This window comes from Pipistrellus hanaki (assembly GCF_964339955.1).
Source record: "Pipistrellus hanaki genome assembly, chromosome: 1".
Classification (NCBI taxonomy): Eukaryota; Metazoa; Chordata; class Mammalia; order Chiroptera; family Vespertilionidae; genus Pipistrellus; species Pipistrellus hanaki.
In genome coordinates, this window is record NC_140503.1 from 61,550,134 (window position 1) to 61,574,210 (window position 24,077).

General features: G+C 39.1%; 1 protein-coding gene across 23 annotated transcripts in view; it reads right to left on the bottom strand.

Annotated features, from left to right (window-relative positions):
* MGA (MAX dimerization protein MGA) overlaps positions 1 to 24,077 on the bottom strand; it is a 133,475-nt gene that overhangs the window by 18,196 nt on the left and 91,202 nt on the right. For 7 of the 23 annotated variants that reach the window (XM_084904290.1, XM_084904295.1, XM_084904299.1 and 4 more), the window contains exons 13-18: positions 16,668 to 17,185; positions 14,001 to 14,298; positions 11,413 to 12,030; positions 6,447 to 6,737; positions 4,757 to 6,270; positions 1,260 to 1,390 (exon numbers count right to left, since the gene is read on the bottom strand). In XM_084904290.1, coding sequence (XP_084760416.1) covers positions 1,260 to 1,390; positions 4,757 to 6,270; positions 6,447 to 6,737; positions 11,413 to 12,030; positions 14,001 to 14,298; positions 16,668 to 17,185 — 3,370 coding nt within the window. Of the gene's footprint in view, positions 1 to 1,259; positions 1,391 to 4,597; positions 6,271 to 6,446; positions 6,738 to 11,412; positions 12,031 to 14,000; positions 14,299 to 16,667; positions 17,186 to 24,077 lie in introns of those variants that run through there. The other 16 variants (XR_014796808.1, XM_084904298.1, XM_084904282.1 and 13 more) reach the window with 16 other exon arrangements.

Sequence of the window (24,077 nt, forward strand, 5' to 3'; positions counted from 1 at the left end):
CCTTACTTTATCTTTGTGACAGCAAGGATGGATCTGGAGAGCATTATGCTAAGTAAAATAAACCAGTCAGAGAAAGACAAGCACCGTATGATTTCACTCATATGTGAAATCTAGTGAACAAAATGAATTAACAAGCAAAATATAGACAGACACAGAGAGAGCAGGCTGACAGATGTTGGGGGAAGGGGGGGGAGGGAGACTGGGTGGAACGAAGAGATTTAGCAATAAAGGAGAAAAAAACTCTTGTACAACAGTGTGGTGACTGTCGGGGGAAGAGGGTAGAGGGCAATAAAGAAGGGTATAGGGGGAATAAATGGTGAAGGGTATAGGGGGAATAAAAGGAGACTTGACTTGGGGGTGGTATACAATATAATGTACAATGTTGTGGAATTGTGCACCTGAAACCTGTATAATTTTGTTAACCAGAGTCACCACAATAAATTTTTTTTAAATTATTTTCTCAACTCATTATTACTTTATATGGTGGTTCATGTCTTAATTTTTTTTTTTAATATATTTTATTGACTTTTTACAGAGAGGAAGGGAGAGAGATAGAGAGTTAGAAACATCAATGAGAGAGAAACATTGACCAGCTGCCTCCTGCACATCCCCTATTGGGGATATGCCCGCAACCAATGTACATGCCCTTGACCGGAATCGAACCTGGGACCCTTCAGTCCGCAGACCGACGCTCTATCCACTGAGCCAAACTGGTTTCGGTCATGTCATGTCTTAATTTTTAAAGATAATGGAACTGCCTGGCCGGAGTGACTGAGTGCATGAGCATCAACCTATGAACCATGAGGTCACGGTTTGATTCCTGGTCAGGACATATGCCCGGGTTGCCGGCTCGATCTCCAGTGGAGAGGTATGCATGAGGCAGCTAATTGATACTTCTCTCTCACCAGTTTTTCTATCTCTATCCCCCTCCCTTCCCCTCTCTAAAATCAATTTTTAAAAAAAAAAGGGGGGGGGGGAGGGAGGTATTTGTCCAAGCTTAAGTATCTACAAACTAGCAAAACTAGTATATGAATACCAGATTGTAGTTCCAAAAACGTGTTATTCACATTTACACTGTCCCCCAGCAATAACCCAGGCAAGTTAATTACCTCTGAATTCCAGTTCCTCTCTCATTTACTAATCAGAAAAAAAGCTAGAGCAATAAAAAAAAAAAGTTTCTTACTCCAGAGCTCCTGAACTCGGTTTTGTTTATAGTAAAAAAACAAACAAACAATAACCCAAAAAGAAGTTAAACTTACGTCTGTTTAAAAGTCTGTGTGTGGGCAGCTGTGGTCTTCATGTGGTCAACATTAATTTCCTCAGAGAGCTCTTCCACAGTCTCAATGTCTACCTGCTCCTCCTCATCCTCAATGAATTCTACACAGTTATCCTGAAACACAAGATTCCAACAGTAAATAAAGTATTGGGAAGCTAGCACACCTAAACTACTATACTGAATGCTCCCCTTGTAAAAACCAACTAGTGCCACACACTGATCTTATACCAAGAGTACTGATAATCCTAAATTTGTTCATCATAGAGGGAATTAACTCTTAAAAATATGGATGAAGCTAAAAACTAAGAATTATATAATAAAAAATCACAGGTATTGCCAAAACCGGTTTGGCTCAGTGGATAGAGTGTTGGTCTGCGGACTGGAAGGTCCCAGGTTCGATTCCGGTCAAGGGCATGTACACTGGTTGTGGGCACATCCCCAGTAGGGGGTGTGCAGGAGGCAGCTGGTCGATGTTTCTCCTCTCATCGATGTTTCTAGCTTTCTATCCTTCTCCCTCCCTCCTATATATATATATTTTTAATAAAATATTTATATATTTTTCTTAAATCACAGGTATTAAAAAGACATCATTAGACATCATCAGACACTCACAAAACATACTCAAGGCAGGTATGGAAATAAAAATATAGCCCAAAAATCTGTATTAATGCCAGTGTTATTTCTAATGGATAAAGTTCAGTAATAAATATATTAAAACTGCATAAATCTTGATTATATAGCAGTAAAGTAAAATTTGGCAAAGGGGAAAGTAGAAAAAAGAAAAATTCAGGTTCTATTTTAAAGGTGCTTCATGACAGACTCATGAATACAGACTAACGGTTGCCAAAAGTGGAGGAAGGCAAGACTGGGTGGAAAAGCTGAAGGAATTAGGAAGTACATATTGATAGCTACAAAATAGTCACAGGGATATAAAGTACAGTATAGGGAATATAGTCAATAATATTCTAGTGACTATATATTGTGCCAGGTGGGTATTGGAAATATTGGGGGAACACTTTGTATAAAGTATATAATTGTCTAACCTCTATGCTATAAACTTAAAACTAAAACAAAATAATACTGAAAGTAAACTGTAATTGAAAAAAAATGTTTAAAGAGTGAGTCACAGCTAATCACACACTGAGACCCACAAAAAACATACTCAAGGCAGGTATGGGGGGAAAAAATATTTTAAATCTCTCAACCCCACAGAAGGAGAGCTTCTGAAGAATTTCAGATATCAAATGCAGCTCAGGCTTGCTCTACTTGCTAATTATTCTTAAAAAATGAGCCAATCAGTAAGCACTTATTGAGCACCTGTCACAGAAGCTCACTGTGCATTTTATGTAACAGAATATACAGATTGAGATATGCAGATATCTTTAAGTTCACCTTTAAAAGTAGTGTTTACTATGCCAGAAACTAGAGGGAAAATGTTATCTATAATCACACTGTTCCAAAAATGCACAACTCAATAGTAAAGCATCCCAATCACCTTAATAATCCTATATTTAAGCTTGTTGTAAAAATTACTTACCCCCAAATTATAGGCTTCATAAGGCTGATAAAAAAACACTAAATGCAAGCCATCATTTATGTCCTCCAATTTAAGCACAATTTAAACAATGTATCTTAAATTTAAACAATGTAAACAACATGTATTAAAATTGACTACAAAAATTTAAGTAGCTGAATCATCAGAGTCCCAAAAGAATCTAAAGAGTCTGGATAATATGTAGATAGATGCTTTATAATATTTGAACTGAAGAATGTCTTTCTACTGCATGGCTTAAACTTCAGGCTTTGTAAATAATGTCCAATAAACTTCACAATGGAAGTTTTAAGTTAAGGAAGCTACTCACAACTTCCCTTACACTATTTCAATATAATGTTAATCACAAACATAAAGATATCATAACTGTATACATGTACATAAATACAATGTAGAATTTAGGTTTTAGAGATTTAATATAATGTTCTTCATTTAAAAAAAAAGTCAGTGTATCTTGTATGTCAGATTCCCTATTAGGAAATTCAAGCAATGCCACCCTGTTAAAAAACACTCTAAAGGCTCTATGAAGTCAATTTTATGATAACAATAGTTTTCACTGGTTTTAAAGTTGGACTAGTTTTGGTCTGATGCTTACCCAGGCTGACTTACAATGGGAGACTCTGAAAACAGTGTAAGACTATCTATACAATCTAACTCCCAACTCAGTGAATTCAGATTCTTTAGCTACCTACAGATGTCTACTCTCAAAGGACTAGAGGAAGAATATAAGGCATATGCTACAGAATTATTCAATTGTAGAGTTAGATCCTCGTTTTATAAATGAGACAACTGAGATTACAGAAATAACCAACACAAAACATTTAAACACTTTAGAGTCTTAAAATACTATTTTTATGTTTTATCTGCATAAGGTGGTTAGCTATTAACATAGAGGGACTAGGTAACAAAGGCTGAGTGAACAACAAGGAAGTGAAATTCTAAAATAACCCACTGCATTGCAATCAGTGCAGAGGCCCATATTATCTGAAAGGAGGGACTCGTTCCTTTTAGATTTCAGGGCACCCCACAGGCTTCTAGGTATAACCTCCTTATGATTTACAGCACACCCCATGTCAAGGGTCAGCAAACCACAGTCCCACCATCTGTTTTGGTAAGTAAAGGTTTACTGGAACACAGCTTCTACCCTTACTCACTTACTAGTATTTGTGGCTGCTTTTATGCTACAACAGCAATTGAGTAGCTGCAACAAGCCTGTAGTTTGGCCCTTTTACAGAAAAAGTTTGCCCAACTCCTGCCCTGTATTTCACCTGACTCAGTTACTTAGTTCAGTAAATACAACCCTAAATAGAAAGCCTACAAAAATGGCTTCAGAAGAATAAATTATAAAGGTCATATTACAAAGGAAGACCACCAAAGTTCAGAATATAAATTCTAAAAACTATTTAATTTTAGGATAAAGAAAAACTTAAGGCACAATCGTATTAAAATATTAATTGGTATTTTCCATTGTTCTCCAAAAAAGAACATCTCTCTTAAGTACAGGTAGATAAGTTCTCCCCCAGTTCTAAGGTCACCCATTACCCTGTTTCTTATGTATCTACCAGATAAGCTACAATCACTTTATATAGAAAATGTCAAAAACAAAAAACAAAAAACTAATTGGGATCAAATGGGAGTAGTTGTTTCAGGATTTCCTTTTTTAAACCTAACTTGACAGAGCATCACAAGCATCTATCTCCCAAAGGCTTAAGCCAGTCTTTCGGTAATATCAGACAAATCTCAAACAATATAAGCTCAATAAATGTTACCTGACTGACAGCCTAAAACTACAAAGTCATTTAATCATGATCTAAATCTAGGCATCCAACTGCATGTATCAAGGTCTTAGTGATCTTCTGAAAAGCTACTGTCTCTAATAAATCATTTAAATCCTTGAGGTTCAGTCACAACAAAAATGGGCTCACCACCTTTTCTACATCATCAACCTCCTCACTCTGGTAGTCAGAAACAACATCCACAATCTCATCAATAGAATCATCGGTTTTCTCATTCTCATCTTCCTCGTCATCTTCTTCCAAATTCCAGACACTGAAGTCAGCACTGCTTCTCCCACCCTTCTTCTCTTGTTTTGGTTGTATCTGTTCTCTTGATAGCCGTACATGATCTTGAAAATGTCCTTCCCCTCGGCTCCCTTTTGTAGCTCTTCTAGGAATAATAGCAAAGGTTGCAGGACTAGAAATCCTACTCAAAGAATCACATTCAGTTTTGAAAACTCTGGTATTCTCAGTAGTTTCACTTTTTCCAAGTAAATCAGAGACACATTGTTCTTGTTGAAACGCATCTAAATTTTCCTGATAAGTCTTTGTTTCTTTAATTAACTGCTCATCTGCCTCTTTCTTGCATTCTTGTGAAGTTCTAATACATTTCTGGGTCAATGGGCCCTTCAAGTGTTTTCTCCATCTCTCCCTAAGACTGTCCATTAGAAAGTCTCCATTTCCCTTCTCCTTGGCCTCTGACTGTGGATTAGATTGATGCTTCTCCACAACTATGCTCCCTGATAATTCAAGTTTACAGTCTTCCTTAGAGATAACTGGAAATTTATTTGATTTCTCCTCTGAACTGTCTAATCCTGTCTGCTGTTCCACTTTCACATTACTCAGTTTTTTAAGCTGCACATTACTTATACTTTGGACTATATTACTGGCTCTTTCGGAAATGGTCTTAACTTCTAGAAGAGTCCGTTTTTCTTTAGAACTATTATGATTCCTAACCCCAACTTCAGCAGTATCTTTATAGTCTTCACTTGTGAGTGACACAGTTTTATAGGAGTGCCTAGAAGGTTTATCAGTTGCAGGACCTTCTTCTATAAGGGATTCTTCATCTAAATGATTACCCCCATCCTCCAAGGAATCATTCAGAGTTTCTTCTAAGGCAGTAGCTCTTGAGTTTTGCTTTACATCATTAGCCTCAGAGTCTACAGCTTCTCCGTCTGACTGTAGGTCCTTCAATTTCTTAGTTTCCTGCTCTCTTTTTAAAACACACGTTCCATCTTTCTGGTCTGCATTCTGGGATTCTCTCTTCATCTGAAGAGAAGCAACATGTTGAAGAATGGAGCTTGGAACAGGCTTTTGTCCTGGGAGCTGCAACAAGGCAAAACTACCAGACTGGAGAGGAACGAGGCTGGCTGTACCAACAGGCTGCCCTCCTGAGCTACAGGTTATTTTGGTTTCAGAGCCTGTCTTATTTGCTGAGCTTTGTGGCTCAGGGGGGGAAATCCTCAGGGTCAATGTACCAGACTGAGACACAAAACTAGGTCCAGAAGAAAGCAATGATGATGCCTGAGTGATGACATTCACTGCTGGAGAAGACCCAACAGCTTGGATTACAGGACTCATAACAGAAAAACCAGAAGATGAAGCAGTAGTTGGTGGAGTCTCTGAAGGCTTAGAAGGAGTGGGTAACCGGATTCCCACCACAGACCCTGGTAAGAAAAAGAAAACATTAAATCACCACTGACCATATCAAGACTCCAAAGTATACTTTTCTTTTTGAACAGATGATTCTGAGAGACTAAGAAGACCAATATGCTGTATTAACATCCCATATGGCCAAATAATTCAACAAAAGAGAAACTTATCAAAAGATCTCGTTTTATACCTGGGTTACGAAACATGACAGGCTGTAAGTTGGGCTGGGTATTAGAGCTTCGAAGCTGATGCAAAGGGAGGAGCTGAACAATCTGCCCATTAGGGTGTCTGAATAGGTTCATTCCACTTGGGCTCCTAATAGGCTGCAAGACCATCCGGTGTCCTGGAAGTTGTGTGTTTGAGACAGGTCTAAGATTAGGAGAACCCTGCTGCACTGGAATCAACAACAATCGAGGTCCAGCACGTTTCACTGGGTTAGGAGAAACCTGTGGAGTAGCCACTGAAATCTGAGGAGCATTTTCTGAAAAACAGGAAATAGAAACATAGTATCAGAATTTCCCTTTAACACATGTACGGGGGGGGGGGGGGGGGGGGGGGGGAAATTTTAAGATCTGACCATGCTACAAATAACTTCTAATTTGAATTATAAAGTTGTTGAAATCCTGTACCTCTATGATACACTATTTAGTAGTCCTATAGCTGAGAACAGTTTATCTTAAAAGTATTAACCAGACACTGCAGAGCCTTACATTTAAACTGGTTTTTTTTTTTTTAAAAAAAAGGCATCAATTGTCAAGAGATTCCTTAAAAAGACAATGCTGCCTAATGAAAAAACACGGGCAGCCTTCTAAATCTGGATTGTCACTAAAGCTACAGAAGGGACCCTCTCCACGTGGGAGTCTGTACTTGTTCTTCAATAAACTTCCACCTTTGTAAAAACAAAAGTTAAAGAGATCATTCTTGATAACAGCCTGAATTTTAAAGTTGAAGAAGAGAATTTAACACTTACTAGTCTTATGACTTAGTTTCACAGGTCATGGTCAAATAAGATAAAGTCAAGAACTAAAAAAAACTTCACACTTCTTGGCTTTTAAAATTCACTGACAAATCAGCTGGGTGAAGATTTGTGGAAATTGTTTTTCACAAAGAAAAAAATGCATTCCCTCCACCCTCCCGCCCCTCCCCAAAAATGGAATGAAAGTAAGAGACATTGAAGAAGCAGGGAAATAAAGTCTGGTTAGGAAGAGGCAAAAGATAGTTTTAAAACAAACAGAAAAACAAAAATTTCATGCAGAAGATGTGAATTAAGAGAATTAGAACCATTAATAGTATCTAAAGATGCACTTTAATGTTTGGAAGAGATATTTAGAAATACTAAAGACATAGGAAACGTAATACGAGTAATCTACAGATAGATTTCTGGTCAAGGGGATAAAGAGGTAGGAATAATAATAATAAGCATAAATAAAACTGGTCTAATATTACCATTCAAATTAGGGAAATTACCTAACATCATATATAGTAAAGATGTAATATGCAAATTGACTATCACTCCAACACAAAAGATGGCCGTCTGTCCTCATGTGGACAAGATGGCCACCACAAGATGGCCAGCAGGGGAGGGCAGTTGGGGGTGATCAGGCCAGCAGGGGAGGACCAGGTCTGCAAGGGAGGGCAGTTGGGGTAGACACAGGCCTGCAGGGGAGGGCAGTTGGGGGCAACCAAGCCAGCAAGGGAGAGCAGTTAGGGGCAATCAGGCCAGCAGGGGAGCAGCTGGGCATCAATCAGGCTGGCAGGGGAGTGGTTAGGGGGTGATCAATCTGGCAGGCAGAAGCGGTTAGGGGCAATCAGGCAGGTGAGCGGTTGGGAGCCAGCAGTCCTGGATTATGAGAAGGATGTCCCAGATTGGAGAGGGTGCAGGCTGGGCTGAGGGAAACACCACCCCATGCACAAATTTTGTGTACTGGGCAATCTTTTCATTACTTTGTCAATAAATAGAAAAATCAACTAACCAAAACCATACAGATTTAACATATAATATCCCATCAGATAGGCATTCTGCCCATGAAACATCAAATTTCTAAAAGAAAGTCATATTCATAACATTTATATGACAAATTACATTTAGAAGATCCAGGAATTCTCTTGAAAACAAAATAAAACAAAGAGAACAAACTATTTCTTAAAAAAATAAAAATAAAAATAGTGTGCAATTTAAAAACATTCACATATAATATGTGAATTAAGAAACATATTAAAGCATTAATTTCCTGACCATTTCTATTTAAATTAAGATTAACAAAATAATTCAAAATTAATTACTCCAGTTCAGATAACGAAAGCAGCTTTTAATACACATGCTAAATATTAAATATTTGTTTCTTGAAATGTGGGAGGAGCAAGAGAAAAAGAAGGAAAGTCAAATGAAAAAGCACAGATACCCATTTTTTTTTGGGGGGGGGGGGTAAAATTACCCTCACCCGAGGCTATTTTTCCATTAATTTCTAGTCAGAGTGGAAGAGAGAGAAACATCGATGTGAGAGAAACACATTGATTGATTGCCTCTTGCACGCACCCCTACCAGGGACAGAGCTGGGGAGGAGCTTGCAAAAAATTACGTGCCCTTGACCAAAACTGAACCAGAGACCCTTTGGTCCACAGGCCAATGCTCTATCCACTGAGCCAAACCGGCTAAGGCGAAAAAGCACAGATATCTAAGTGCCTGAGTTGGGAGCCTCTAATGAACCTAGAACAAATTGCATTCTTCCTTAGCCATAGCAGTTATCTAAGTCAGCTCCATGTGTAAAAGAGCAGACAAGAAAATCTGTTAACCTATTTCTTCAAATGGTATTAGAATAGGTTTTAAGTGGTATATGAATGTAGAATAATCCCATATTACATTGGCAGAAAGTAATTCCTTTTTCAATTTTAATTTTTTTATTTTATGATTTTATACAGAAGAATGTCCCAGTATTTGATGTTGTCTTTAATATTATGCCAGTATTTTCTAGCTTTTTTCATTAACAGGGAGCTAGCCACATGCTAAAAACATTGTGGTAGGTAGATAAAAATTATTTTTTATTATTGTTCCCAGTGCATTTACTTATGGGATTAACCTCTATTTTTGCAAGTAATGTTGGTTTCCAATTATAGTAAGATTGCTCCTTTTACAAATAAACAAGCCCTGGCCTGTGCACCAGAGTGTCATAGGCTCGATTCCTGCCCTCAGTCCAGGTGCATATAAGAGGCTACCAATCGGTGTCTCTTTCACATCAATGTTTCTTTCTCTCTCTCTCTCTCTCTCCCTCCCTCCCTCTCTCTCTCTCTCTTTCTCTTTTCTCTCTCTCTCTCCTTTCCTCTCCCCTCCCACTGTTTCTAAATATATATATATATATATATATCTTCACTCCTTGGGTGAGGATTTAAAATAATATAAATAAACAAACTTAAGGCCTGGCTGGTATTGCTCAGTGGTTCGAGTATCAGCCTGTGCACTAAAGGGTCATGGGTTCAATTCCCAGTCAAGGGCATATACCTAGGTTTCAGGTTTGATGCCGGGCCCCAGTCAGGGCACCTGCATGTAAGAGGCAACCAATCAATGTGTCTCTCTCACATTGATATTTCTCTCTCCCCCACCCGCCCAAGCTCCTATCCTCCCTCTCTAAAAATCAGTGGAAGAAATATCCTTGGGTGACAAGTAGCAAAAATAAACAAGCAAGCAAACTTAAATAACAAATGAATTGATTTAAATAAAAATATTAAGTCAATGCAGTACAAATGGGAATAAGAGCAAGATACATGAATGTATAATCTGAGTGACTAAAATCCAAGAAACAATGAACTACCAAAAACTAAATGACTTTATAGTTTCATGACAGAATTAAAAACATAAAGGTTGGAATCCCTATGAATTAGAAAACATGAATAGTTAAAACGTGACAAGATATAAATCTTGAGATTCCATAGGAAATCAAAGCAGCTTCATCAACAATGATCTCACTTCTAAAAATGAATATTAAACTAACCAATTTTATATGCTTATTAGGAGAAGCAGAAGACCAGTACATTTAATATTATGGTTCACTTTCCCTTTCAATGGAACTTTTAACTTATAAACAAAATCTAAGTCACTTCTTTCCTAAAATATCAGCAGGGATTTGGACCATGTCACTAAAGGCAAAAATATTTAGTAGTAAAAGTATCACTAACCAAGAGAGAATTGCTGTATTTATTTCCCCTTAAAGCCTGCAAAGTCTCTCACTCTTTTCCACAGGAAATCCTCTCTGAGTACACTATGAAAATTACTTACTTTAGTTGGTTGAATTAGGATAGAAAAATTACCACAAAGTGTGAAATATTCCTATTTCAAATTCACTTAACCTAAGTCAACAACAAAAAAATTTAATTTTGACTAAAAACTTGATAAGCATATAAAGTATTAGAGTCCTAAGTGAAGAAATATGCCTCATTTCTATTTCTATCAGTTCATGTATAATAATTAAGTAGGAGAATAATGTCAGAAATATATTGGAGTTGGACTCACAAATGATTTTTACTAGGCAAGGGACCCAGAATTTTAACCTTCAGCAAAGACAAAGAAAAAGCCCTTAGCTTGGTTGCAGCACAGACAGAAGCCAATAATCTTTTTTCCCCCCCCAATTAAAAAGATACACTACCCCACCCCTAAAAAGGGAGCACTGCCAAGGCTCTCCTTGTGTGCTCTCCTCAGAGATGTGTATCCCTAGCTCACAAAAGACTGCCCTTTCTCTAGTGTCTACTTTAATGGCTGCTCTATTACTGGCTCAGAGCTCCATTCCCATATGCATTTTTTCAGTATCCTTCATCCACCATTTCCATTAGAATGTTTTGAGTATTTTCAATATATTGAAGAAATCGCCAGCACCAAATTATCTGTCAAAACTGTTCAATTATCATTAAGGTACCATTTATGGTTATTATTGCTCTACTAGCAAGGTTACATAGATTCTCAATGATTTGTCCTAGTCCTGTATTAACCATGAGCTAGCTCTGTTATTTTTAAGGGTTCAGTTTTACAGAATGCAAAGGTTTTCAGGAATACATGTATCATGTTAGTTTCTACACTATTATCCTCATATATCTAAAATCCTATCATAAACCGCCAAGTTATATGAACAGCTGTATAGTAAACCAGCTAGTTAACATCTAGGCCTTACCTGGTCTCTGGCTCACTGGTGGACTCCCATCAATTCCTGAGAGTATAATGGGAACAGAGCCAAGGGATGAAGTTGGTGTGGTCACCACGGAGGAAGATGTAGCTGTGGTCACCACGACTACGGAGGTGGAAGCAGTGGAAGTAACAGGAAGAGTTATGGTTGGAGGAGATGCCACCAAAGACTTAGGAAAAGCAACTGAAGCCACAGGGGAAGTTATCCCAGTTGTTTTGATAAGGTTCACAGTGCCTGTAGATTGGGTAGATGTTACAGGGGTGCTGGTATTAGTTTCAGAGACCTCAACAACACCCGCAGTGGTGGCACCAGAAGGACAAGTAGTTTCTTTAGTTCCCATGTCAGACATAGCAGTCTTAGGTGTCATAGCAGTAACATTCTCTAAAAGCACTTGAGGGGTGGTAGTAGTGACAGCAGCAGTCACAGGGCTGCACACCTCAGAAGAAACCACAGGTGTGACGACCATTACTGGAGAAGGTCTGATACTGAACTTCTGTGGCCCTGTCAGGGGTTGGGGTGTGCTAACTCCAGGTATCTTCTGCTGCAGGGCTCCAACTTTACTCATCACAAACTGTGTGAACACACCACCAGGAGAGGGTCGTGCCGCTGCAAATAAAAATTTGCAGGTCAAAAATCTTCAGTTCTCATATTTTATCCTCTTAGTGATTGTGTTTATCAACCATTTATTGTGTGTACCACTGGGACCACTTCTTACGGGCACTACCTTCCTGCAATATACATGTCAATTTCTATATACAGAAGTCAAAACACTTCCCTCAGCCCATATCCAACTTTTATAATCTAGCAAAGGAATTAAAATTGGGTGTTCCTACTAAAAATCTTTTGTCTGCACAATATAGCCATATTGCCAGGACACTAAAAAGACAATATAGCTGCCCTGGCCATGTGGCTCAGTGAGTTGAAGTATTATCCTGTACACCAAAAGGCTGTGGGTCTGATTCCTTGTCAGGGCACATGCCTAAGAAGGGAGTTCAAAGGGGTGTGTACGACAGGCACCAATAGATGTTTTTCACATTGATGCCTCTCTCTCTCTCTCTCTCTCTCTCTCTCTCTCTCTTACTCTCACTCTCACTTTCTAAAAATCAGTGAAAATATTTCCATCTTCAGGTGAGGATTGAAAATAAATTTTAAAATTAAAATAAAAAGATAATACAGCAGCACACAACTTCAAACAGATAAAGAAGAAAAGAAGATCCCCCCCCCCTTCGCCCCCACTATTTAACTAACTTAACCCTTTGCACTCCGCAGTCCCCTCTCAGGGGACATCGGAATTCTAGCATATCATTCGGATGTCCCCTCTCAGGGGACACTGCAGTTTATTAGTGATTACGGGGAATTGAGTTTCCGCCGCAAAGTAGCGTCGAGTAGCTGGTAGCCAATGTCCAGAATGGTTCGGAGTGCAAAGGGTTAAAATTTTTTCCACCACTTCTTCCTATCCCAGTCCCTCCATCTCTTTATTGCAGTCCTCTTATAAGACAGTTTAGATTTACTATCTTATTTTTAAACTGTACGAAAACATTTTTCATGAGAGGGCAGAATAGGACTATTTATTTTTTAAATCACCACTACTTTATAAAAAAAGAGATAAAATGGGTTTCTTGTAAGGCATACACTGTCTATCCCTCTATCTTCCCACAACTCTAGCATTCAGCCAGAGACTTTAATTTCCAATTAGAGGAAAAAACATAGTAATAGAAAATTTTACTTAACATTCCTAAAAATATTTGAAACAACAAAAAGAAATTCAATAAACCAACTGTATATACTCTCAATGCTAAAACACAATGGTTTTCAAGAAAGTAATTTATTATAGACTCTAGCACTAAAGTTAAGCAAAAGATTTTCATTCAAAGAACAGGAATGAATAGAATAATCTTCCCAAAATTATGTTTTCCAACAGCTTTCTATACTTTAAGCCTATACTAACTCAATCTGATTTTGCTAGCTCTATTGTTTAAGAAGTTCAAGGAACATGCACATGATTGGTACCAATAACACCAGTCCTCATAAAAGAAATATTAAATAGGGAAAAGTACTTAAGACCATGTGTTGTCCTTTTAAACATAAAATTAAAAACTATGTTTTTTTCTGCATTAATAAAAGTTTAAAAGTTTGGGCAATACTGAGGGGGAGCGAGGCCCCCAAGGCTGAGCCGCTGCTGAGACCACAGGGGGCACTGACACTCCAGGGACAGCCCCTTCCATTTGTTTTCTTTACTTGTTTTCTTTACTTCTGATAACAGGACTCCATGGGCATTTGGAAACAATTTTATTTTTTTCTGGTAGAACAGTAACTAGAACTTTATTTTATTTTTTTCAAAAAAGAAAAAAAAGAAAGGGGGGGGAAAAAAGTTTGGGCAATAATTGTAAAACTAAAGTTCAATTAATCTAGTATTATAGGTCATCATTAGTAGCGTTCCCAAAATATTTGAGCAAGACAGACATTGAGAATAATGCCAAATTTTTTATTCCTCTACTTTTTACAATCTCCATACTATATCCACAGGCCAAGAAGCAAGACACAAATCTTTCCAAAACATATACATTACAACTTACCAATTGGCCTTTTTGCCGGGACAAATGCCTTCAGATTCTTCCCAGGGTGATTTGTTGCAGTGCCAGAGGAGGATGCCATTTTGGAATTGGATGTTGAAGGCAACAGGGTACGTGGTTTCCTGGATGCAGCCACCTTGGCATTGGATGCTACCTTGGAGATGACAGTACTGAGGGTTGAGAGGTCCAGGACTGAGGGTCGCAACCTGCCTGTGATATAAGCAGCTAGCCTATTGGCTGGATGCAATGCCCCCATCTGTCCCAATAGCAACTTAGCCTGCGGGTAACTCTTACCATTAACCTGAAACAAGTGGCAAAGAGAAATTCTGTAAAGATAAAATTCTCTTGCTAACTCATCTCCCTTGACAGGGGTTTCATTTTTACAAGGTTTTAAAAGTCTATTTTTCATATTTATAGGGAAAAAGAAATGGGCTTTTCCCACTTGGTATAATTGGAATAATCAGGAGGTGAAAAAAAATACTATTATCTGATCTTATAAATTAACCTCATCCTTCATTTTAGTAATTTAGAAACAGAGACTCTTATTAAATCATTATATCTGCATCGCAGAAATGGGAAAGATACATCAAACCTAAACAATCATCCAATTATTTTACTTTGTCAATAAGCAATTCTGGTTAAGTTGTTAACAATCCTCAGCAAAAATGACTAACTGTATTCTCCAGATTTTCTGACAAGACTAGAAAGGCATAATGAAGCCCTCTCACAAGGGTCCTTTCAAGCTACCCTTCACATTTGGGAAATATACAATGAATCTAACCTAAGTCATAAAGTAACCTTAGTTTTCTAAAAACTCAACTTTGAAGATATTGTCTTCATCTCTTGGATAAAACTTGGGCTGGCTCAAAATAAATGATAGTAGAAACTCATTGTAATTTTTGAAATAGTCACTAAATTTGTCAGAAGAAAGTAAATCAATGAATGAAGTAAAGATTTTTTTTCTACTACCTGAATTGTCAGACTGCCTAATTTGGGCAGCAGGGAAGTTTTTCTTTCTTACCCATGTTCTCTAAATTATATTGCTGGATTAATAAAGAAGATATCCTTTTTTTGTCCCTCCTTTAGATCACTTAAAAAGAGGAGGTGGCAGAGGGAGTTGGAGAAACTCAAATTCTCCAAATTAATAGGGAATTGGTGAGGAGAATCACTACAGCAAGCCACTCTCTCTTAAGGACACAAACATAATTACTCTTTGCTACTTAAGTAAAATTGTGATCATTCCTAGATAATCAGATATATCTTTGCCTATGTTGATACAAAAAAATGTGATCTTTCTATCCTAAAGTAAACGTTACTGTGTTTTTCAGGCTCTATGGCAGGGGTCCTCAAACTTTTTAAAGTGGGGGCCAGATCACGGTCCCTCAGAGAGCTGGAGTGCCGGACTATATGAACTACTAATTCCTACTGTAACACCTCGGCTGCGCTCACTGCCCAAAAAACCTGGCGGGCAGGATCAGACTCCTCTGCGGGCCGCATGTGGCCCGCAGGCCATAGTTTGAAGACCCCTGCTCTATGGAGTCCAGATCAGATGTCCCTAATCTGCTCCTTTGAGAGACTTGTCCTAAACATTACTCAACAGCTTTCCCAAAACCCTACAGTGGCCTGACTGCTTATGTAAATTCACATTTTATGATGGTTTTCTGAGTTCTATACAGAAGAAGAGAACACAAAATGTCCATGCCTATATTTCAGGGAGTCTAGACTCCCTAGAAATGATCTCAGGTAAATCTTGGCTCTCAAAGTATTAATAAATGCAATGAAGAGAAAACCCTGTTCTACTCATCATTAAAGAATTAAGAAATACCAACAGAAGCAGTTATATAGGACCACCAAGAATAAACTGCAATAAAAAGTTTTTAAGTAGATCATCCATATTGTTATTGGAATAGTCCTTAGCCCAGAGAAGCAGTCAAGCTAATACAGTCAAGTAACCTTAGCAATAATGTCAGATACTTCCACACATTTGCTATGCTGATATAAAAGTGCATTTAATGTCTCTGAGCAAGAGGAGAAAACCTTTTTGACTATGACTAAATTTTAATTCAGAATTTCTCTTTCCAAAGGCTTTTCTACATGCCAGGGTAATTTTACTAATATAACCTGCCTGAATTACTTAACAGTAAGGGTAGAGATATTTTTCCTGCAACAATGATTATACTGACAAAACCCCTATGAATCATACAAAGAAAAAAGTATTTAAGCAAGCAAATTGTGACTCATTTAAAAAAACTTTTATGATTTGAATAACACCTTAATTTTTCTCCAAGTTTCCAAACATATGCTGCCTATTTTAAAATCAATTTGATCTCATTTAATTTGAAAGCTTTCTTCTAATAATAATCTCAAGAACTAAACTGAATCCCTTACTATCCTTGCTTGGTTGCTAAAGAATCACTAGAACCAGACAATGGAGTTTAAGAGGAACAACTTTCTGAGGAGACTAGGGTCTACATTTGTTTATAAGTATGACAAAAATTCACTCTAGGTATGCTTCTAACCTAGACCTATTACAAAAAGAGATAATTATTTTGTCACTCAGTTCCCAGGCAATGTGAAACAAGTTATATAAGGCCCACAAAGGGCTCTGAAAAATAAAGGTGTTACCTAAATATAAAAAAGTGCTACACCCAGATTAAAGGTAATTCTCACCTGGATAAGCCCAGATGTGCTTGAACTGGGTTTACGTTTATAGGCCACAAGTTTCCCTGCAGGAGAAAGCCCTGCATAAAAGGGCAGACCTTTGCCTCCATGTAATCTCTCCCTCACTGAATCCAGGGCATCTGTCTGCACAGGAGAGATATCATCCATTTTCCCAGGGGATAATGGACCATCAGGAGTCTCTGATCCAGATTTCTCAGCCATATCATCTTGGTCTTGACATGATGGCATAGAGATTTTCACACGAGAAGAATAAACCGGGGGGCTCTTCTCACCCCGGCTCTTTCGCTGAGAAGCCAACTCAATGATGAAGCTGCCCACCTTAAGTGACTGTGGCATGTTGCTATTGATGTGCTGGGATAAGATGCTCAATATCTTGTTCCGATCCTCCTCCCAGTTGCAGTCTGAGATGATTTCTATCAGTTTGGTGGGACCTCCAGGTGACCTCTGATGCACATAGGAGGTAGAAGAGGATTCCCCTTCATTGCAGGAAGACTTCCAGCTCTTTTCTGGTAAGAAATTAAAAGATATTTCTATATTAAAGCAATTTACACTCAACTTTGAAAGATTTTTACTTTCCCTAAGTTCTCAGAAAAGTACCAGGGGTATAGAAATTCAACAGTTGCCCTGGTTTGGCTCAGTGGATAGGGTGTCAGCCTGTGGATTCAAAGGTCCCAGGTTCGATTCTGGTCAAGGGCATGTACCTTGGTTGCGGCCACATCCCCAGTGGGGGCTTTTCAGGAGGCAGCTGATCAATGTTTCTCTCTCATCGATGTTTCTACCTCTCTATCCTTCTCCTTTCCTGTCTGTAAAATCAATAAAATATATTCAAAAAAAGAAAAAGAAAAAGAAATTTAACAGTTGCCTGGGGGAAACCAAGATCCCACTTCTAGGAATATAACCCAAGAAACTAGAAACACCAATCAGAAAGGATATATGCACCCCTACGTTCATAGCAGCACAATCTACAATAGCCAGAATTTGGAAACAGCCTAGGTGCCCGTCAGCAGATGATTGGATCCAAAAACTATGGTACATCTACACAATGGAATACTATGCTGCCATAAAAAAGAAGGAATTCTCATCATTTGCAGCAACCTGGATTGAATTGGAGAACATCATGCTGAGTGAAATATGCCAATCAATGAAAGAGAAACACCACATGACCTCACTCATTTGTGGATAATAAAGAACATTATAAACTGATGAACCAAAAGATGGATATAGAGACAGTATATCAACAAGTAGACTGTCAAATTACAGCGGGGAGGGGAGGAAGATCTGGGGGAGATAATAGATCAACCGAAGGACTTTTATACATGCATATAAGTACAACCAATGGACACAAAACTCTGGGGAGGGAGGGGATGTGTGGGAGGGAGGGAGGGGAGCAAAAAAAAAAAAAATCAATAAAATATATATTTTTAAAAATAAATAAAATTAAGTTTAAAAAAAAAAAAAAGAAATTTAACAGTTGCCTGGGGGAAACCAAGATGGCGGCATAGGTAAACACCTAACTACTGCCTCACACAACAATTTCAAAACTACAACTAAAACACAAAATGTCTATCACCTAGAACCATGGGAAAGCTGGCTGAGTGGAAGTTCTACAACTAGAAGGAAAGAGAAGAGCACTGAGATGTGCACAAGCGCTGAAAAGCTGGGGTACGGAGGTGCGCAAATGAGGCTGGAGCGGGTGTCTGGATGCACTGCTTTTTTCAACCCGAAGGGAGACAAGCTCCCGATTACTACTCTGAACTCGTTTCTGGGGAGATGTTGGGGACCCAAACTCCTACGGGGAGAAGCTGGACTGTCTGCCATTGGGTTGGAAAGTAAGGGTGGCTTTCTTGCAGAGGTGTACACAGCAATCATTGTTTACCTCGCTGGAGCACAAAACAAGGGGACAGGGAAACTCGGAGACAGAGATGACTGACTGTGCCAGCCGCACAATCTACAAACCCACCCAAGCTCCACACAGTGACTTTTGCATATAAATGGCCTGCCCTATCACAGCCTAACAAACTGCAGCTCTGGTCAGACAGCTCCAAAACCTCCAAACCCCAAGCAAAGAGGAGAAAACTGTAGTTCTCGCTATAACTCCTGCTGGGTGGCCTCAGACAGTAGCTGACATGCACCCCATTGGAGATCCAGAAGCTAGTGTATCTAGTGGTCAGTATGAGACGACACCGGATTTCAACTACTCACATCCATGAATTGACACATTCAAGAGGCAGACTCAGTAAGCACCAAAGCCCCACTGAAACAAGTCCTGCCCCATAAGTGTGTCTCTAGCACAGCATTTCTTCCATTATAGACACAGCGGGTCCTCACAGCCAATTGACCTAGAGATCAATTCTTCCCAGTGTACCAACTTCAATCAAGGCTTAACTACACCAAGACTATGCACTCAGTCCACAAAGGGGTATACCAAGAGCGTCCACCTCAGGTGATGGGGGAGGCAGAGCCACTGGGTCCTATAGGTAACCTACCACAAAAAACCACTCCATCAACACAGGGAAGCAGCAAAATGTGGAGACAAAGAAACATGTCATGAATGAAAGAAATGGAGGAAAGCAAACTATTGGACATAAGAGTTCAAAACCACATTTATAAGGTTACTCAAGAATATTCTAAAAACTGCTGAGAAATTTGATGAGCCCTCTGTGGAGCTTAGTGAGACCTTCAAGGACCTTAATTAAAATGCCAAAAAAATTGAAAAGGACCAGTCAAAAATTAAGCTACACTGTCTGAAATAAACTATATAGACATTCAACTGTAGATCAAAGGACCCCAAGAATTAAACCAAAGATCTGAAATATGAGGAAACAAACAAACAAACAAAATACCCAACCAGAAAATCAAAAAGAAAAAAGAATCCAAAAAGTTGAATATAGTGTAAGGTGCCTCTGGGACAACTTCAAGCATATCAACAACAAAATTTTGGGGGTGCCAAAAGAAAAGAAAGAGCAAGATGGGACAATTTCAAGCATACCAACATCCAAATTATTGGGGTGCCAGAAGAAGAGAAAGAGCAAGATATTGAAAACCTATTTGAAGAAATAATGACAGAAAACTTTCCCTACCTGGTGAAAGAAATAGACTTACAAGTCCAGGAATCGCACAGAACCCCAAACAAGAGGAATCCAAAGAGGACCACACCAAGACACATCATAATTAAAATGCCAAGGGCAAAAGACAAAGAGAGAATATTAAAAGCAGCAAGAGAAAAACAGTAACCTACAAGGGAGTACCCATATGACCGTCTACTGATTTCTCAACAGAAACTATGCAGGCCAGAAGGGAGTGGCAAAAAATATTCAAAGTGATGAATAGCAAGAACCTACAACCAAGATTACTCTACCCAGCAAAGCTATTATTCAGAATTGAAGGCCAGATAAAGAGCTTCACAGACAAGAAAAAAGCTAAAGGAGTTCACCACCACCAAACCAGGATTATATGAAATGCTAAAGGGTATTCTTTAAGGGGAGGAAGAAGAAAAAGGTAGAAATAAAAATTATGAACAACAAAATGACAACAAATATATACCTACCAACAAGTGAATCTAAAAATCAAGTGAATAAAAAAAATCTGATGAACAGAATGGACTGATGAATATAATAAAATCAGGGACATAGAAAGGGAGCAGACTGACAATTCTCAGAGGGAAGAGGGTATGAGGGGTGCGGGAAGAGACTGAACAAAAATTTTACACCTATGGATAAAGACAGTGGTGGGGGGTAAGGGCATGGGGTGGGGTGGGGAATCAGGTGGAGGGGAGCTATGGGGGGAGAGGGGAAAAGAGGAACACCTGTAATAATCTAAACAATAAAGATTTATTTTTTAAAAAATTTCAACAGTTGCTCAATGTCTCATTCCCACGTATTTTATGTGGCAATTTAACACTCATAACTTGGGGAGTTTTCCAAGAAAAAGATGCCAGAGAATCAGATTATAATAGTCCTCACTCTCCTGCTAACTAGGCTTTCTAATAAAAAGGAAACGGTCCCACTTAAGACTGTTCTAAAAACCCCTATTACATGAAAAAGTATTATCTTAGTAACAAAAGACCTATAAGCAAGGTTAAAGCTTATTTGGTACTAGAGGCCCAGTGTACGAATTTGTGCACAGGTGGGGTCCGGCCACCCTGCCCCAATGGAAGCCGATTAGGCAGGGTCGGGGAGAGGGGGGGTGTGGTGGTTGGGGGAGGAGATGTGAAAGGTTGGCTGACAGGCCCTGCCCTCAATGGGGAGGATCAGGGGCTGGGCCGGCCGAAGGGAGTGGTCTTGGGAGGTTGGACACTGATCAGGCCAGTTGGCCACCCCAGTGTGCATCACAGCAACTAGTCATTCTAGTCGTTTGGCTTTTATAGAGATAGTTTAATGTTCGGCTATCCATATAGGCAAAGGAAAGATACTTGCCAGATGCTTTGTAACATATGATAGGCAATCAGTACCAAAAAACAGCAAAACAGATAGTGATCTGGTTTAAAAACACATACACATAAAACTACCTCTAGTTTCTACTGCAAATATTTCTGAATCACTTTTTGTTTTTCACTTCTGAAATATATTTGTACATCTAGATAGGATTGCTCCACTTCTACATTGTGTACAGATCACTCAATTCACCATGTTTTTACATGTTAACTAGGTGTCTACTTACTAGACACCAAGATTTCTACAGCTGACCCTCTCAACCAAAGTTCTACAGTTACAGGTATGACAGAATATAAGATTCTATCAGCCTACATAGTAGTCATGCTCTCAGGAAGGATCTCTCCACCATAGCAGGATCCTCTAACTACCTTAATGTACTGCAAAACATTTTCAGTTTTTGGGTATATTATGCTTCCTTAAAAAAAAAGTTGGAAACCTCTGCTGCTTTAGTGTCTGAAATCTTAGGAAGCAAAACCAAAAACAAATAGTTAACTCCCTAAACATTATCTCTCACCAAATTTGGCAGTAGCCTCTGCTAGGTAAATACTTCCTCTGTCCCTCTGCCATTTCTCCAACAGCAATATCTACTGAGAACCTGAGTAAAAATTTCAATAGCTAGCCAGGACCGGTTTGGCTCAGAGGATAGAGTGTCAGCCTGCGGACTGAAAGATCCCGGGTTCGATTCCGGTCTTGGTTGTGGGCGCATCCCCAGTGGAGGGTATGCAAGAGGCAGCTGGTGGATGTTTCTCTCTCATCGTCGTTTCTAACTCTTTGTCCCTCTCAATTCCTCTCTGTGTAGAATCAATAAAATATATATATATATTTTAAATTTCAATAGCTAAACAAATGACACTGAGGTTTAAAAAAAAGTTTAAAAAAAGAAAATCACAGCCTAGCCAGCATGGCTCAGTGGTTGAGCATTGATCTAAAACCAGGAGGTCACAGTTCTATCCAGTCAGGGCATATGCCTAGGTTGCAGGCTCGATCCCAAATGTGGAGAATGGGGCATGCAGGAGGCAGCTGATCACTGATTATCTCTCATCACTGATGTTTCTATCTCTCCCTCCCTCTCCTTCCTCTCTGAAATAAATATATAAATATAAAAATATAGCCAAAACTGGTTTGGCTCAGCGGATAGAGCATCTGTCTGCAGTCTGAGGGGTCTCAGGTTTGATTCCAGTGAAGGACAGGTACCTTGGTTGTGGGTACATCCACAGGAAGAGTGCAGGAGGCAGCTGATCAATGTATCTCTCTCACTGATGTTTCTAACTCTCTATCCCTCTCTCTTTCTGTAAAAAAAAAAAAAATAAAAAAATCAATATATATTTTTTTAAGTTTTAAAAATACATATATCCTACCTAAAAGAGTAATATGCAAATTAACCACCACTCTGCTACACTCACAAGCCGTGCCCACTACCCACGCCCACCAGCCAATCAGAGGAAGTATGCATATAAACCCAACCAAGAATGGCTACAGCCATAGAGAGCAGGAGGGAGGCTTGGTTTTCATAGGCAAAGGAAGAAGCCAAGCTTTCTGCCTGCTCTTGCCGGCCTAAGCCTCCATTCAAGGCTACAAAGTTTCAATTATAGAAGATACAAAAAATTCCAACAGAGGGCAGGAGGCTTGGCTCCACTCCAGGCTACAAAGTTTCAATTGTAGAAGGTAAATAAATTCCAGATACCAGGGCCTCTGCTTGGGTCCCGAGGGGGCGTGACTGGTCTGCAAACCACCAAGGCCCCTCACTCAGGCCGCCCAACCCCCAAAGGAACCTCCACCCTGATCTGAGACCCCTTCAGGGCAAACCAGATGGCTCCCTTTCATGCACCAGGCCTCTATCCTATCTAATAAAAGAGTAATATGCAGATTGACCATCACTCCAACACACAAGATAGCTGCCCCCATGTGGTCAAAGATCCTGCCCCCATGTGGACACAAGATGGCACCACAAGACGGTCAGGAGGGGAGGGCAGTTGGGAGGCACCAGGCCTACAAGGGAGGGCAGTTGGAGATCAACCCTGCAGGGGAGGGCAGTTAGGGTTGACCAGGCCAGCAGAGGAGGGAAGTTGGGGGCAAACAGGCTGGCAGTGGAGCAGTTAGACATCAATCAGGCTGGCATGGGAGTGGTTAGGGGGTGATCAGGCTGGCAGGCAGAAGTGGTTAGGGGTAATCAAGAAGGCAGGCAGGCGAACAGTTGGGAGCCAGCAGTCCTGGATTGTGAGAGGAATGTCCGACTGGCCTCCAGGGGTCCCAGATTGGAGAGGGTGCAGGCTGGGCTGAGGGACACCCCACGGCCCTGTGCACAAATTTTATACACCAGGCCTCTAGCATGCATATATATATATATGTATGTATGTGTGTGTGTGTGTGTGTGTGTGTGTGTATATATATATATATATATATATATATATATATATATATATTTTTTTTTTTTTTTAATTACTAACAAGACAGGATATTCACTTTCACCATTTTTATTCAACATAGTACTGAAGTCCTAGCCACAGCAATTACACAAAAAATAAAAGGCATCCAAATTGGAAAGAAGTAAAACTGTCATTATGTGCAGATGACATAACTGCATATGAAGAACCCTAAAGATTCCACCAAAAAAACTACTAGAACTGATAAATTCAGTAAAGTACTATAGCAGGATACAACAAAAAATACTCAGAAATCAGATGTATTTTTATATATCATTAATAAACTATCTGAAAGAGAAACTAAGAAAACAATCCCATATACAACTACCTTCAAAAAAGAAAAACATGCCTAGGAATAAATTTAACCAAGGAAGTAAAAGAGCTGTATCCAAAAAAAAAGTAAGACAATGAAAAAATAAATTGAAGATACTAATAAATGGAAGTATATACCATACTCATGGATAGAAAAAACTGATATAACTAATAAGTAATAATACAAGAATAAACTATGTTTCACATACAACTGTAAACCTACTTTTGCC